The sequence below is a fragment of the Ictidomys tridecemlineatus genome, chromosome 5 (genome assembly GCF_052094955.1).
Source record: "Ictidomys tridecemlineatus isolate mIctTri1 chromosome 5, mIctTri1.hap1, whole genome shotgun sequence".
Taxonomy (NCBI): domain Eukaryota; kingdom Metazoa; phylum Chordata; class Mammalia; order Rodentia; family Sciuridae; genus Ictidomys; species Ictidomys tridecemlineatus.
The window spans coordinates 183,452,703-183,469,712 of NC_135481.1; the positions used below are offsets into that span (position 1 = coordinate 183,452,703).

At 38.9% G+C, this 17,010-nt stretch overlaps 1 protein-coding gene across 2 annotated transcripts in view; it reads left to right on the top strand.

Annotated features, from left to right (window-relative positions):
• Top1 (DNA topoisomerase I) overlaps positions 1–17,010 on the top strand; it is an 81,823-nt gene that overhangs the window by 62,142 nt on the left and 2,671 nt on the right. For both annotated transcript variants that reach the window (XM_005329833.3, XM_078051790.1), the window contains 9 exons: positions 1,005–1,192; positions 1,449–1,593; positions 8,509–8,652; positions 9,378–9,563; positions 10,490–10,558; positions 11,116–11,230; positions 12,480–12,607; positions 16,324–16,418; positions 16,766–16,915. In XM_005329833.3, the coding sequence (XP_005329890.1) occupies positions 1,005–1,192; positions 1,449–1,593; positions 8,509–8,652; positions 9,378–9,563; positions 10,490–10,558; positions 11,116–11,230; positions 12,480–12,607; positions 16,324–16,418; positions 16,766–16,915 (1,220 nt within the window). The remainder of the gene's footprint in view (positions 1–1,004; positions 1,193–1,448; positions 1,594–8,508; positions 8,653–9,377; positions 9,564–10,489; positions 10,559–11,115; positions 11,231–12,479; positions 12,608–16,323; positions 16,419–16,765; positions 16,916–17,010) is intronic.

A 17,010-nucleotide genomic window follows, 5' to 3' on the forward strand; every position in this document is an offset into this window, starting at 1 on the left:
GTTTTGTTTTGTTTTAAGACCACTTTGGAGCTTTGTTCTTGAAATAGTGATTCAAATATAGAAAGCTTTTATTAGAATAAGATATATATATATATATATATGACCTTCTTAGCCCCTGCCAAGGACGCAACCAACAAATTTAGTTAATACCCACAAAGCAGCAGAACTTGGTTATCAATATAAGATGGTGAATAGTTGACAGAAGATAAGGAGGTTGGAACTCCCCCTTCCCCCACAAGAGGAGGAGCAAGTATCACAAAGTATAAAGTATATATACCCATAAACCTAAGAAATAATCTATGAAACAGGTATGTATAGGCTTTAAAAACCCTTATGAAATAATTTTTAACCAAATGGCTTTGGCTTTTGTGAAGGACTTTTTAAAATTATATTTTAAAACACCCAGATAATACTTATAAACACATATTATTTAAAATAGAGGAATTAGCCCAGCAAGGTAGGGCATGCCTTTCTGTAATCCCAGTGGCCAGGAGGCTGAGGCAAGAGGATTTCTAGTCCAAAGCCAGCCCCAGCAAAAGCAAGGCGGTAAGTAACAGAGTGAGACCTTGTCTCTAAATAAAATACAAAATAGGGCTGGGGATGTAGCTCTGTGAGCAAGTGCCCCTGAGTTCAATCCCCAGTACCAAAAAAAAAGGAATCAGATTTTTTTGTGTGTGTAGTCAGGCTCTTCTTGCCTCACCCCGCCCTGTTCCAGGACTGGGGATCACACACAGGGCCTTGAGCATGCCCTTTAGCCAGACTCCCCACCAGTGAGCTATATCCTCAGTGCTGAGAAGTCAGTTTTGAATCTGTAGTTGAGGTTAGTTGTTCTAGGTAGATTTTTAGGGGGAGGATTTTTATTGTCTCTGAAAAATCTACCAGATGTTTTCTTATACTTTAATTTATTTCTTAGTGATTTTTGACCTGTTCCACAAGAGATAAAAAAAATAGGTGAGCAGAGAACAGCAGTTTGAATCCATTTTGATTACTTTGCTGTATTCCAGAAAATCAAAGAGGAAAATGAAAAGTTGCTGAAAGAATATGGCTTTTGTATTATGGATAACCATAGAGAGAGGATTGCCAACTTCAAGATAGAGCCTCCTGGGCTTTTCCTTGGCCGTGGCAACCATCCAAAGACGGGCATGCTGAAAAGAAGGATCATGCCTGAGGATATAATCATCAACTGTAGCAAGTAAGTATGACAGTTATTTTTTAGGTCAGAAATGAGGTGAAGGGCTTCCTTTATTGCCAATAGTTAGGACTGTTCTCCATGTTAGTGAGGACTGTTTAGGAAAGAGTAAGAGCAACATGGTATATTTCTGTGGGTAGATCTCCCGAATATTTTTTAGGTTGAGTTACAAGGAGAAAATTTGGAAGTAAATGCCCAGTAGATACGTAAGGTGAAATTGTTTCTTTCTTCTCATTTCTCTGCTTTCTTATTTTCATAGAGATGCCAAGGTTCCTTCTCCTCCTCCGGGACATAAGTGGAAAGAGGTCCGGCATGATAATAAAGTTACTTGGCTGGTATCTTGGACACAGAACATCCAAGGTTCCATTAAATACATCATGTTAAATCCCAGTTCACGAATCAAGGTAAGGAGCTAAATAACTAAGGACTGATCCCATTAGTGGGGTTTTTAATTTTTTTTTTAGTTATGCATGATAGACTCTTCTGATTTACAAGCATGGAATATATCTTATTCTAATTAGGATCCCAGTCTTTTGGATGTACATGATGATGAGCTTCACTGTGGTGTATTCATATGTATATATAGGAAAATTATGTTAGATTCATTCTACTGTCTTTCCTATTCCTATCCCTCTCCCTTCCCATGATTCCCCTTTGTCTAATCCACTGACCTACTGTTTCCCACCCATATCCCCTTATTGTGGATTAGCATCCACATATCAGAAGACATTTGAATTTTGATTTTCTGGGATTTACTTGTTTTACTTAGTATGATAGTTTCCAGATCCATTCATTTACTGACAGATATCATAAACTCATTCTTAATGGCTAAATAATATTCCATTGTGTATGTATATAACAATTTCTTTATCCATTTAACTATTTTCTTTATCCATTTACCTGTTGATGGGCATCTAGATTGGTTTCCATAGCTTAGCTGTTATGAATGGTGCTTGGTGCTGCTGTGTCACTGGTGTGGCTGTGTCACTGTAGAATCTTTATTTTTATTTTTTTTACTTCTTTGGAATTATACTAAGTAGTGGGGTAACTGGGTTAAATAGTGGTTCCATTCCTAGTTTTTTGAGGAGTCTCCATACTGCTTTACAGACTGTTGCACTAATTTGCAGTCCACCAAGTCCCATCAACAATGTATGAGTACCTTTTTGCCTACATCTTCCCCCACATTTATTATTACTTTTATTCTTTTTTTAAAAAAAAAAAAAGATTTTTTTTAATGGATTATCACACTTTCTTTTTTTTTTTTTTAATATTTATTTTTTAGTTCTCGGTGGACACAACATCTTTGTTGGTATGTGGTGCTGAGGATCGAACCCGGGCCGCACGCATGCCAGGCGAGCGCGCTACCGCTTAAGCCACATCCCCAGCCCCAGTTACTTTTATTCTTGATAGTTACCATTCTGGTTGAGATGAGATGAGATCTTAGTTTAGTTTTCATTTATATTTCTTTCTTTATTTTTTATGTGGTACTAAGGATCAAACTCAGTGCCTCACATGTGTGAGGTAGGCGCTCTACCACTGAGCCACACTCCCAACCCCTCATTTATATTTCTTAATAATCTGTCTTTGTTGAATGTTCTCTCCATCTAGACTAATAGACAATAAACCTTCCCACTAAAAAAGACAAGTACTTTCACGGTTAGCATTCTCTGGTAACCTCCCCTAAAGTGTCTCATTATTAATTGGTCATATTGTAATCTTACTTGTTTATAAATGTACAAATATTTATTAAAATCCCAGTATGTGCCAGGCACAGCATATGCATAGCACAAGGAATTACATTGACTAAACAGGACAGATACAGTCCCTTCCATCATCCCTGCTACTGTCTGGTAGACAGAATGTGATATAGGGAGTAATAAACATATATTGATTTCCATAGCTCTCTTCCTCTATTCAGCTTTCTTGACTCTTGAGAAAAAGAATGTGAATTCTCTGAATCTGGAAAGACTAAAATTTAATCTAGTCTTACATACCTTTTCTAGCTTCCTAAGTTCTCACCTGGGTAAATTCCACCAAAACTAGATGGGATGATATCTGTAAAAGCACATCATAAACTATGTGTTTTGGTTTTTTTGATAGTTTCTGAAAGAAGAAACTGTCTTGTTAGCCAGTTGGCTATATACCTGGCTTTGCTGACATACATGAAAATGTGAACAGCAACCTAAAAACACTCAGGGAACTAGTTCTCTATAGACTATGACTTTTACATTTAGAAGACTGAGACTAAAAACCTTAGTCTTGGTTTGTAGGGATTTAACATCTTTTTAAGATGTGAAAGCCACATTAAAATACTTAGTATATTGTCATTTACACTACATCTTCTCACTTATTGCCTTGTGTTTCTAATGAAAAATACTCATCTACATATTTTGCCCCTATCAATTGAAAAATTACTTTACCTAGAATAAAGAATCAGGAAAAAAACTCCTAAGCAAGTCATTTAAAGAAATATTTTTTCTTAAATAACACAAAGCTCTAGGGCTACAAAAATAGATAAACAATGCTTTTAGCCCTCAAAGAATTTGTAGGCCACCGATGGGCTGTTCTGGTAAAAATTCCACTGTGATAGAAGAAAGATAAAAAATTAAATGTTTTAGATAAACAGAAAGCAGTTATTACCAGCATTAGAGATCAAGAACAATTTTATAAAGGAAATTAGGCTAAAACTAGGTCTTAAAAGAGCTTCAGATAGAAATAATTGTGTGGTTATGGACACAGAGAAACAGAACATGTTGAGGAATAGAGGGTGTGAATAGGAATAACAAAAATAATTATCAAAGGACTGGGGTTATGGCTCAGTGGTAGAGCGCTCACCTCGTACATGCAAGGTCCTGGGTTTGATCCTCAGCACCACATAAAAATGAAAGAAAGAGAGAGAAAGAAATTCTGTACAACTACAAAAAATATTTAAAAAGTTAATAATAATTATCAGGTAATGATGATCACACAACATTTTAGTGTTGAATTCTGTTGTTTACCACAATATTAAAATAATCAAAATAATGGATATTGTGTTGTAAAAAGGATTTCTGCTTGATTTGAGTCTCTTATCATCTATAACAGACACATACTTATGCCTCCCTTTTATACAGGAGTAAATTTAACCTGTGGGAGCCAAAAAACTTATCCATGATTACTGCTAACTCTAACTTCATTTCTCTTAGATTCTAATTTAGATCTTCAGTCTCCTTAGACTTTCCTGTGACATCCTACTGCCACATTATAGCCACCTTTAAATGACATTTTGAATAGAAGATCATTCTTTTCCTTTTTGTGAAGGACCATTGGAGAACTAATTGAACTGGAGGAGTGTCTTGACTATAGGTAGCCTAGCTTAAGCAAGATTTTAGAGGCATGGGCATATAAGCACACCAAATATAAATTGTTAGAAATGCTACAAAACAGAAATACAGGGTATCAGTGGAGAGTGTACCAAGGACCTCATCTGGCCTCTGGGATTCAGGGAAGACTTTTCCAAGGAGTTAACATTTAAGGTTATATTTATGGGTGGGATGAATTGGATTTTATCCCTGAAGCAAATACAGGAATGGGTGTTTGGCCAGAGAAAATATCCTTTTGAAATCCTTGAGGGGAGAAAGAGCTTGGTGGTTTGAGGACAGGAAGAAGACTTGGTATGCATGGAGGAATAAGAAAGAGTCTGAGGCTGTCTGCAGTGGGTGCACACCTATTAATCCCAGCAGCTCTGGAGAGCTGAGGCAGGAGGATCGCAAGTACAAAGCCAGCCTTGGCAACTAAGTGAGACCCCATCTCAAAAGATTAAAAAAAAAAAAAAAAAGGTGCGGGTGGGGATGGGAGTCAATGGTTAAGCACCCTTGAGTTCAATCCCCAGTACACACACACACACACACACACACAAGGGGGGGGCATGAGAGCAGGCTATAGAGGGAAGCAGGTTCTCTGTCTCTAGATTATTTAATTCTCTTTTAAATTTCTTTTTTATTATTATCTTAGTCCAAAAGTATGCCACTGACTGGGTTTTTGAAAGTCCAGAAACAATAATAATAATACCAGACTTGATTTCTGGAAACTTTAAACTAACTGATAAATCTGACTGATTGCTGCTTTGTGGAGACTGGATTGGACCCAAACAGCTGGGATTCTAATAGGAGACTATTGTATTCTATGTTAAGAAATTTTAATGACCTAGACAGATAATGGCAAAAATGGGGATGGAGAGCCAATGAACAAATTCCAAATATGTGAATGATGTATACTTGTACAATAATAAACAAGAGTTGATTATAACAGCCTTTCTGAAGATGGAGATCCTTAGATGGGCCAGGTGGAGTACATCAAAAACAGAAAGCTGCCGGGTGTGGTAATGGATGCCTATAATCCCAGCAGTTTGGAGGGATTATTCAAGTTCAAAGCCAGCCTCGGCAAAAGCAAGGCATTAAGCAACTCGGCAAAACCTGTCTCTCAATAAAATACAAAATAGGGTTGGGGATATGGCTCCGTGGTTGAGTGCCCAAGTTCAATCCCTGGTGAGTGCATGTGCGCACACACACCCCCCCCCCCAAGAAAAAGCAGAAAGCCAACCAGTTTTATTGCAGACATCATCCAGATAACTGCTTTACACAATAAGCATTTACTCAAGTTTCTCAGTTATGATTATGGTAGTGAACCTTGAATTCACCCAAAGGTAGGCCCTGCCTAGATACCTTATACCCAAAATAGAATGCCTGACTCTGATCAACTGGGGATGGGATTCCAAGAAGAGTCATGATAGGCCTGGAAGAGTAGTGTCAGTGGGGGAGTGGGGAGTCAACTTCTTGAGCTTGCTCTCAGTCCTCTCAATCTGTCTTCCACTCAGGAGAACAGTAGACTGCTGAGGTTGGGGTTTGAATGCTTTTTAACTTTGCATTGCCACCCAGAGAAGCAGTGCAAGCACAGAACTATATAAGCATATTAGGGGTTTGACCTTTAACGAAACATTTCAAATATACAAGAATAAGGAATAATATGTAAATGCTTTGTGTGCCTGGCATCATCTAGCTTAATCCAATCTTTTTTATTTATATATATATATATTTATTTTACAATACCAGGGATTGAACCTAGAGGCCTTCTCACCACTGAGCTGCATCTGCAGCCCCTTTTATTCTATCTATCTATTTTCTTACTTACTTAATTATTTATTATTTATTTTGAGACAAGGTCCTGGTAAGTTTCCCAGGCTGGCCTTTAACTCACAACCCTCACTCCAGCCTCCAGAATTTCCAGTCTTACTGGTGTATGCCACCACACCCAGTTTAGCTTTATCAACTCTTAATATTATGGCTTACTTTTGATTGTGTCATTGCATAAAACATTCTGATAAGCATAGCTGAAGCCCCTTGTATCATTCCCCACCTTTTTTTGCTGTGTGAAACTCATGTTTTTATTCTCATGTGGCTTGTTATTGTTATTGTTGTTTAGGGGATATTTTTACCGTATATTTATGTGTTCAAACAATATATAGTATTTTACAAGTTTTAACTTAGGTGTTATTAGGATCACTCTATAGCTTGTCTACTCGGCTTTGGTTTTGAGATTTTATTATCTTTAACATTAACACTTTTAATTTATCCATTTTATTTACGATATGGTGTTTTAGTAGATAAAAAAGAAACAGGCTTTTTTCAGTCTTGTTATTAGAAACAGTGTTAACTGAAGGCAACAGGGATAAGCATATTTCTTAGAGGCCGTCCCTCTCCTGCTAAATCTAGACAGGGTGGCTTCTGCTCCTACCCCCATCCCAGTGTCCTTATTTTGAGAGAATCTTTGATCCTTATTCCAGGAGAGTTTGTCTAGTGGTATATTTTTTTTTCCTAGTGGTATCTTGTGTGGGTTTTTCTAAACCCTTTTTCTCTCACGTCTACCTTAATCTCAATGGGATGACTAAGGAATGGAGCAAGTGTAACCCAAGTGTACTCAAGCCCATAGGCCCGTGTGCGCTGGAGTGATTGCAAAGAGCCTTTGAGGTCCCTTTTTTCCTGTGTGAGTGTGTAAGAATAATTCTCAGAGATTCGTCACTGACATGTACATGAAGACAGCTTATGACAAACGTCTTCTTATTCACCCTTTTAAATATCAAAATTCAGCAAGAAATTTCCCACTCCCCAGGAAATCAGACTTAGATATTTCTTCTGCCTCACCAGCTACTAAATCACACACCCACAACTGAACCTCTCTGTTTAGCCAAATATGTCCCTATAAATAGTATGCATACATGATCATGGGAACATGCTGATGACTCCTTAGCCCACCTTCAAAAGCTTTAATTTCTGAGCATTTGCTAGGATCTAAAAGTAGTGGGCATTTCTTGCTCTGTACCCCATGCCCCTGCATGTATAGAGGTTGGTTACCTTGACCACAGTTCTTAGTTCTCAAGTACTGTGGGTTCATGGCATAGGTGGAAACAGTCATAGTGGGTAAAAGTCACTACTCCTTTCCATTGTTGGTGAAGTTGGAGAATTAAGAGCAGAATTATTAGGTTCTTAAGTTCCTTCCTTCCCTGTGTTCATGTCATGTAGTCAGTTTTGAGCCTTGTAATACTCCCTGCTTCTTTGGGATTTTTTTCCCCTTCTTTATCCTTCTCACTTAACAGTATTTATCTTTGGTTATGAGTCTGTATGTATTCATCATTCTTCTCTGTTGTCTAGTTTGTCTTTTTACATATTTTAATGGCCCTTCTTTGGCTTTAGAATCAATTTTTTTAAACATTACACAAAAATTTTAATCCCCCCCCCCCCCGAGAAAAAACCAACTTCCAGAAACATTGTTCTTTCACTCTGATCATGGAATACTTTTAAATATTTTAAATGCAAAAGTTAGAAAATGGTGAATGATTATAGCTATTCCTGGAAGTAATTTTGTACCTTGGTAATTACATGTTGTAGTCTTTGATTCTGCCTCTTTGACAGCTCCATCAAACTGTGAATAGTTGTCTTAAATTTAATGGAATTCAGTGGTAACAGAAAACTGCTATTGGGTCACATATTCAGTAGCAAAACTGTGATGCTGATGAGGAAATGGGAATGTTTATACTCTCTGACAGAAAGGGGACATACACAGCAGTCACACAGGAGCCAGTTATGATTGACAGGGAAAATGGAACAAGCATGTGTTCTTTACCAGGTTAAATGCCCCAGACTTACTTTCTTTTCAGTTCTGTGTTTTTCAACCTTGCTTAAGCTCAAGGTCCTTCTCTTTGTTTCAGAGCTCTGAACTTGAATATTCAAAGTCTGTCTTATTCACCAGTTGCTAAACAAACCATTTGGGATTGGTCTTTGCAGGGTGAGAAAGACTGGCAGAAATATGAGACTGCTCGGCGGCTGAAGAAGTGTGTGGACAAAATCCGAAACCAGTATCGGGAAGATTGGAAGTCCAAAGAGATGAAAGTCCGGCAGAGAGCTGTAGCACTATACTTTATTGACAAGGTAGGAAAAGCTTTCAGTCAACATTAGCCATTGCTCTGCCAAGATCTGTGCCAAGTCCTAGGGAGTGGGGGTTGGTAGCAGTGATACCCTGACAATCACCATCTTGCTTGTATCAAGCCTGGCCCAGTAAGGAAGGCAGTGTTGGAGCAAGAGGCATCCACAGTCTGAATATGGTCTGCATAACAGGATTCGCATGAATCTGAACATGTTGGAAATACTGTGATGTTTAAACTCTTTTCAATCATGACCCAAAATAAAAAAGTTTAGATCACAACCAACACACACATATTTGTTTTTTCTGTAACTGAATCAAAAGTTGCACAAACCAGTATAACTTAAGTTTAGAAAATGAATTTCTATTTTTCACTGCCTATATTTCAGCACAATTCTGAATTGTTGCAAAATTAAGACACTAGTTTTTTGGGTTTGATTGCCCAGAGTCAAAATATTATCCTCATTTTGTTACCTTTTTTAAAAAGTCTTTCTTTCCTCCATCTCCATTTTTAATGATGGAAAAGAGAAACTTGGATCTTTATATGTTTAGTGTCCCTGTAGCTTTCATAGAAAAAATCATCTGTAGAATCCATAGTTTTCAGACTATGCAGACTGATGCTCTGTCCCCAAGGAGAATTGAGAGGCTTCTCTTTTGAGTTTCCTAGAGATGCTATAAGGTTCACATATTTTCGTTCATGCTGATCTTTCTCTTATCTGTTTTTCCTGGGCAGCTTGCTCTGAGAGCAGGCAATGAGAAGGAGGAAGGAGAAACAGCAGACACTGTGGGTTGCTGTTCACTTCGTGTGGAGCACATTAATCTGCACCCAGAATTGGATGGTCAGGAACATGTGGTAGAATTTGACTTCCCTGGGAAGGACTCAATCAGATACTATAACAAGGTCCCAGTTGAGAGACGAGTAAGTTAATGTGGCATGTTTTTCCTGCCATGTGTTTTCATTCATTTGTTCATTCAGTAAGCATTTATTGAGGGCTTTTCATGTGCTCTGCACTTTGCTGGGCAATAGCAAAAATGACCTGAAGATAGGGGACAGGTATTACTTGTGCTGTACACTTCCTGTCCCGCAACTTGTGCCACCTTCCTGGGAGTAAGAGGCCATCTTTTAAAGCAGTGTTCAACGTCTATAGAGTTGGTCTTCAAAATGAACTCAATGTAAGATTGAACCCAGTCATGCTGTTTTAATGATTTAACCACATCACAAAATGCCTTAGTTGTGTTGTACATTTATCACCTTGCCTCTTTACTCAGCCACACACCAAATGAGTAAAAGAGTTGATTTTTTAGTTTCCAGGTATTTTGAGCCCATCATTTCAGAGGTGCAGCTGATAGTCCCAGCCTAATCATTCTTAATGTATTGGGCTTGAACAAAAGACATATAAGATCCCAGTAATCTAGCCCCTTGGACAACAGTGTGTATCAATATAAATTCATGCGACTCATAAATAGTGTATCAATGTAAAGGGAATATTTCTATCCTGTTCTTATGAAATACACACTGAAATATTTAGGGCTCAAGGGCTATGTTACTAACCACAACTGGCTCAGAACAGATTATTACTACACAGAATCTGGGTAAAGAGTTATGGATTGTCCTTGTACTTTACTCTTTCTATTTAAGTTTGAAAATTAGCTCTAAAGATTTTTTTTAATATTTATTTTCTAGTTATAGGTGGACACAATATCTTAATTTTATTTTTATGTGGTGCTGGGGATCAAACCCAGTGCCTCACACATGGTAGGCAAGCGCTCTACCTCTGAGCCACAACCCCAGCCCTCTAAAGATTTCTTAAAAAGAATAATAATTAGACTTCTTATTTCTTCTAGGTTTTTAAGAACTTGCAACTATTTATGGAGAACAAGCAGCCTGAGGATGATCTTTTTGATAGACTAAATGTGAGTGGACAAAGCACACTGGGCTGAAGGGAGTCCTAAACTGGGCCTCACAAGCTCCTAAAGGAAATGGTTGCCAGTGGGGTGGTTCGAGTTCTTCCTACAGCCAAGTCTGTCCCATGTGTACTTTTCCTCCGTCAGGGCAGACGGTGAATCTGTGGCCAGAAGCAGACACCTCTACTGCATAACAACTGCCAATGTGCTGAGGTGGGGATAGATGAACCCTGCCTTTTATTCTTCCCTGTTTCCTACACAGGCTTACATTAGCTAGATTCTGGAGACCCAAGATTTGCCAGAGAAAATCTTAATAGGGAAGGACAAATTTTCTTTATTGGCCTGCTTAGAATTGAAGTACTTCATAAGGAAGCATCATGTAATCCTATAGTATGAAATTATTTTCCCTCTCTTAACTAACTTTCCACTTGAAGACAGTAAACCTGACAAGATTTCAACTGCACTAGCATAAATAACTCTTAGGGCTTGCCAGAAGGGACAGGATGATGTGCCTCTTACCTCAATCCCCAAATCCCCTCTCTTCTCTCTTGCCTTATTTTCTCCAGACTGGTATTCTAAACAAACACCTTCAGGATCTCATGGAGGGCTTGACAGCCAAGGTGTTCCGTACTTACAATGCCTCCATCACGCTACAGCAACAGCTGAAAGAACTCACAGCCCGTAAGTGTTACTTGATGGTGCCAATGTGCTTGCTTAGCTAAATCCTAGATTAGTTCCACTTTTTCTTCTCACCATTGTGACTGGAAACATTTTCCCTCCAGGCCTTTATCAAGAGCTAAAGCTTTAAGGAAAAAAAAAAAAAAGGCACTAAAGCTTAGTTGTATGAATAGGATCAGTGCTGTTTCTCCTACTCTTACCCTTACAGAACTTTTATTTCTGCCTAGAAAATGCCTGGGTTTTGTGTTTTACATATGTTATTTAAAAGCTCACAAGGTGAAGGAAGATGTAATACTATGATGTTCTATTAACTTGGAGAGAATAAAGTTATCGTGATTATCAGAAAAATATAGGAGCAGATCTTTTCCCAAAGGTTTCATTATTTTCCCCCTTAATTAGTGTTTTTAAAACTAGCTACAGAAGATACTACCAAGAGCCACAGCTCCCTACCGCACTCAACCCCCACACTCCCATGGGGGGACCAGTCACTACTAAGTTTTCAATATCCTTTATAAACATGTTAAGTGGTCTTAGAATATGAGCCAGAAAAGCCAGAGATAGGCATGTTGAGGGGCAATAGTTTTCCTTTTTAAACAGTATACTGCCTTGTGACTTAAAGTGTGAAACTTAATTAAGGTTTCTTTATCTCATCTTCATCTACTGACTCCTTTCCAGTTATATATTTCTTTAGGCTCCTTTAGACAAGTAGGTAGGAAGCAGGAATGAGGCATCAGAAGAGTCCCTGTCCTGACTCCTTGGACAAAAAGATGGGTGTATATTTCACTATATTATAGAATCAAGCCAGTCATGTTGGCTTACCTATAGTCCCAGCTATTTAGGAGGCTGAGGCAGGATGATCACTGACCCTAGGAGTTGAGGGCCAGTGTGGTCAACACAATGAGACCCTAAAAAAAGAGAGGGGGGTGGCTGTAGCTCAGTGGTAGAGCGCTTTCCTAGCACATATGAGGCAGTGGGTTCAATTCTCAGTACCACATATGAATAAAAATAAAGGTGCATCAACAACTAAAAAAAGAGACTCAAATTCCTCTTATGGAGGGAATTCATCCAGTCTAAGTTTACATATACACTTCATGTTGTCATTTTCTTATAACCATTAACTCTTGAATTTTGACCTTGTGCCTTGGGAGAAACTTCATCATTTGAGTGTGGTAAGGGCCAGTAAAATCATTGACATGTGTGCACTGTTGGGCATACAAACTAAGTCTTATTATCATCTTTTTTTTTTTTACAGCGGATGAGAATATTCCAGCAAAGATTCTTTCTTATAACCGTGCCAATCGAGCTGTTGCGATTCTTTGTAACCATCAGAGGGCACCACCAAAAACATTTGAGAAGTCTATGATGAACTTGCAGTCTAAGGTACCTTGGGACTAGATGATGGGGTAGCAAAATGAAGGGAAACTTGTCTACAACTTAATTTTGCAGATAACCTGCAAAGAGGAGGCTTTTATAATCCAGCCTTTTGAACCAGGATATCTGCAGGCCAGTCTTGGTCTGTCCATATTAAGGATAAATAAATAGTGACAATATGATAGTAGTTATGAATATCAAGGTACCAGTTGTACAGGAATTCTTTCTGCTGTGGACAGAAGTTCTATATTGGCCACTACCTATTTTGAAGTGCTAACCTTGATGTGCTTTTGCTACTGTACATGAGGAAAATAGATATAAAGAAAGTTTTGTTGCTGTGCTCAGAAATACAACTCTAGAGCTAGGGATGTAATTTAGTGATAGAAGGTTTGCCATATCCTGTGTGAGAACCCTGGTTTAATCCCCAGCACCACAAAAAGAAAAAGAAAGAAAAACAGCTCTTTTCAAATTAAGGCACTATGGCACATGCCTGTAATTCCAGCCTACTTCAGAGGCAGAAGCTGGATGATAGCAAGTTTGAGCCCAGCCTGGGTAATAAAGTGATACCCCATCTCAAAAAATAAAAAGATGTTAAAATAATGATATTTGAGTTCCCCCTAATCCTGGTACACATATTTTTATGTTTACATATTATATGTGAATCACAATATAATTTATCATCAAGCATCTGCTCAATATTGGCCGTATGCCACAGTTATGCTCTACAGAGACACTGATGTGTAAATGTGCAAACAATTCAATGCTTCCCACCTTTTATTCCTCCTCATTTTGAAACAGGGTCTCACCGAGTTGCCCAGGCTAACCTCAAACTTAACATCCTCCTGCCTCACTCAGCCTCTGGGCTACTTAGGTGACAGGCATGTGCCAGTATTTTTTAGCAGTGGCTGTATAACTAAACCATCCTAATTTGCTAACCTACAGTTAAAGTTTGTAGATATTTCACTATTATGACAGATATGCAGGGCCAAAGGAAACCAATAAAAAAAAACTTTGAGGGTAGGGGCTGGGGATGTGGCTCAAGCAATAGTGTGCTCACCTGGCATGTGCGGGGCACTGGGTTCAATCCTCAGCACCACATAAAAATAAAATAAAGATGTGTCCACCGAAAACTAAAAAATAAATATTGAAAAATTCTTTTTGTTAAAAAAAAAACTTGAGATAGTTCTAATATTGTAAATTTTAAGGTAGTAATGCGTATAAATGGTATTTCAAGATTATTGCACCAATTGTTTTGTTGTTGTTGTTACTGGGGATTGAACTCAAGGACACTCAACCACTGAGCCACATCCCCAGCCCTATTTTGCATTTTATTTAGAGACAGGGTCTCACTGAGTTGCTAAGTGCCTCACTGTTGCTGAGGCTGGCTTTGAGCTCGTGATCCTCCTGTCTGAAACCTCCCAAGTTACTAGTATTACAGGCGTGTGCCACCACACCCGGTTCCAATTATAATACTATATGAAAATAAATATAACATCTTTTGGTGATACTCACAGGTCCTACTGATGTTACTATGGTTTGTTGCCCATATTAAAGAAATACTCAGTGTCAACTAGAGATTAATAAAAATTACAGATAACTTTTTTCCAGCCAAGTTTATGAGATTCTATACTTGGACTACTAGAGTTTTAAAATGATGTAGAATGAGACATCATAGAGATTTTCAGATTCACAGTGTTTTTCTTGTATTGTAATTACTTCAAAATAAACACCTAGAAGTACATCTGGGTCCTAAGACACAGGCAATCTGTAGTTACTACTCTAGATGCCAGCTGGTTGTCCTGAAGGAATGTACATGTCCACAGTGAGTAAATATATAGCCATAGACTTCTTGAATCCTGGAAGCATATGGTTGGCAAGCAAAGAACCCTATAGACCACCCATCCAAACAGCTCCCCTTTACTGCCACTCTGTTAAGTAGAGGTCATCTAGTATTGTTTACTTTTCTCATGTTATCATTCCACACTAGAAATAAAAGTATGAATGTTTGGTTGCTATTTACCTAATTCAGGAGACCCTCCCTGAAGAATGAGGAGGCCTTTTTTCGCTCTCATTCTGGAACCACTATTTGGGCAGGCCACAGTGCCTGCTAGATGAGACCTCCAAGCCCAGACTCCCTCTCCTATATATATGCTCCCAAAGCAAACACACGCCCATTTGCTAAGTGAATCAATGGAGTCTTTGATGCTTAGAGAGAATTTGACATAGCCTGCCAATTTAGCATTCTCAGAAACGGTTAAGATTGTGGTTTGCTGCATTTTTAGCCCAAGAAGAATCTGGCTAGTGGTGTCTGTGATGCTTTTATATACAGAATTGGTTCCTTCATCTTGGCTTTTGACAACAGCTGTTGGAAGTAAGCCATGTATAGTAAACGTGCTTAATTTTTATCTCACAATGGTGGCCTCTGTTTCTAGTCTTGGGTGGGCTGTGTGTGTGTGTATCTGAGAATTCTAGGCTTAGTGAGCAGTAACCCAGTATGTGTTAATCAAGTGTTTATTTACTTTGTGAGGTTTTTTTGACCTTCTAGGTTAGCAGGGTGATTATAAGGAGAGGTTCTGTTTCCTACACCACCAGTGCAAATTCACTGGTTTGAACTCTAGACACATGGCTATATAGCTGCTGCCATCTCTAAGAAGTAACCTAAGAAAAATAGATTTTTCAGAAGTGTTCTAACAAGTAAGAATGGTTGAAACAGGCTTCCCCAAGATGTTTCCACATCTCTTGTTTTGAGCGATTAACTAATTCCCTTCTTTTTTTGGTGGGGATATCAGGGCACTAGAAATTGAACCAGGGGCTCTGACACTGAATTATATCCTCAGACTTTTTTTTTTTTAAATCAGTGGACCTTTATTGTATTCATTTATTTACACATGGTGCTGAGACTCTAACCCAGTGCCTCACACATGCTAGGCAAGCACTCTACCACTGAGCTACAATCCCAGTTCCCTATTCCTTTCTAATTATTTTGAGATGAGGTCTCATTAAGTTTCTGAGGCTGGCCTCAAACTTGTAATCCTCTTGCCTCAGCCTCTCAAGTAGCTGGGATTACAGGAGTGTGCCACCAAGCCTGACACTGATTTCCTTCTTACTTCAGACTTCTCTCCTTTCTGAAACAGAATACCAAAGGCATGTCTTATTGGTTTGGGGCATCTTTCTGGGTACCTTTAATTGCCATTTCATAGTTTCTTGGATATTCTCTTTAGTGCATCATTTTTCTTCAGAAGCTGGCAGCTCCTTTCCAGAGTGCTGGCAGAATGTGAGGAACATGTTGGGCTTGCTCAGTAGATGCAAGTATTCAGTCCCAGAATTCTAAGTACTTCTCTCCCACAGTATTCTCGAAATGAAGATTACAACCAGGCACAGGCTCCATCTGGACTCCCCTCTCAGCCTACATACCCCTAAAGCCTTAGGGGTCGATGATTAGAAGATTAGTATCCAGATTCCCAGGTTATTGCCCTATAAGAATCTTCATTTCTTGGATAATCAATGGAGAATGTAAAGGAAAAAATAGCAGTTGAATTCAGCAGTCACTGCGTTTCCTCGTGTCTTCATGAGGCCACTGCAAGAGTGTTTTTACCTGGAAAACCACTAAGAGATAGCCTTCCTTGTGGAGGCAACTTATAGATTTCGCCCTCTTCAATGAACCCTTTTTTTCCCCTCTCTAGCTCATTTAGCTCCTAACTTTGCTGATGTTTTTCCCTGCTTAGATTGACGCCAAGAAGGACCAGTTAGCAGATGCCCGGAGGAACCTGAAAAGCGCTAAGGCTGATGCCAAAGTTATGAAGGATGCAAAGACCAAGAAGTATGTACCTGATAATGTGCCAAGTCCGGGTTGTTTGAGAGAAAAATGTGTAGTATCCCTCTAAGGCCCTGGTGCCCCAGCTGTTCTAGGGGTTTTGTATTGTTTGTACTGGAGATTTAATCCAGAGGCACTTAATCACTGAGCCACATCCCCAACCCTTTTTAAAATTTATTTTAAGGCAGGAGTCTCGATAAGTTGCCAAGGCTAACTTTGAACTTGTGATCCTCCTGCCTCAGCCTCTGTTCATGGGCCTGTTTCTACCTTTGTTGGGTCTGGCAGGATAGGGTTGTGGTATGCTCTTGTTCAGAGGCCCGATTCGGTTCTTGATAACTCTGCCATTCTTCCAGGGTAGTAGAGTCAAAGAAGAAGGCTGTGCAGAGATTGGAGGAACAGTTGATGAAGCTGGAAGTTCAGGCCACAGAGCGAGAAGAGAATAAACAAATTGCTTTGGGAACGTCTAAACTCAATTATCTGGACCCTAGGATCACAGTGGCTTGGTAAGCATTGACCTTTTTTTTTTTTTTTTTTAAGTTGTTCTGAATAGACTTTTATTTACTTACATGTAGTGCTGAGAATCAAACCCAGTGCCTCA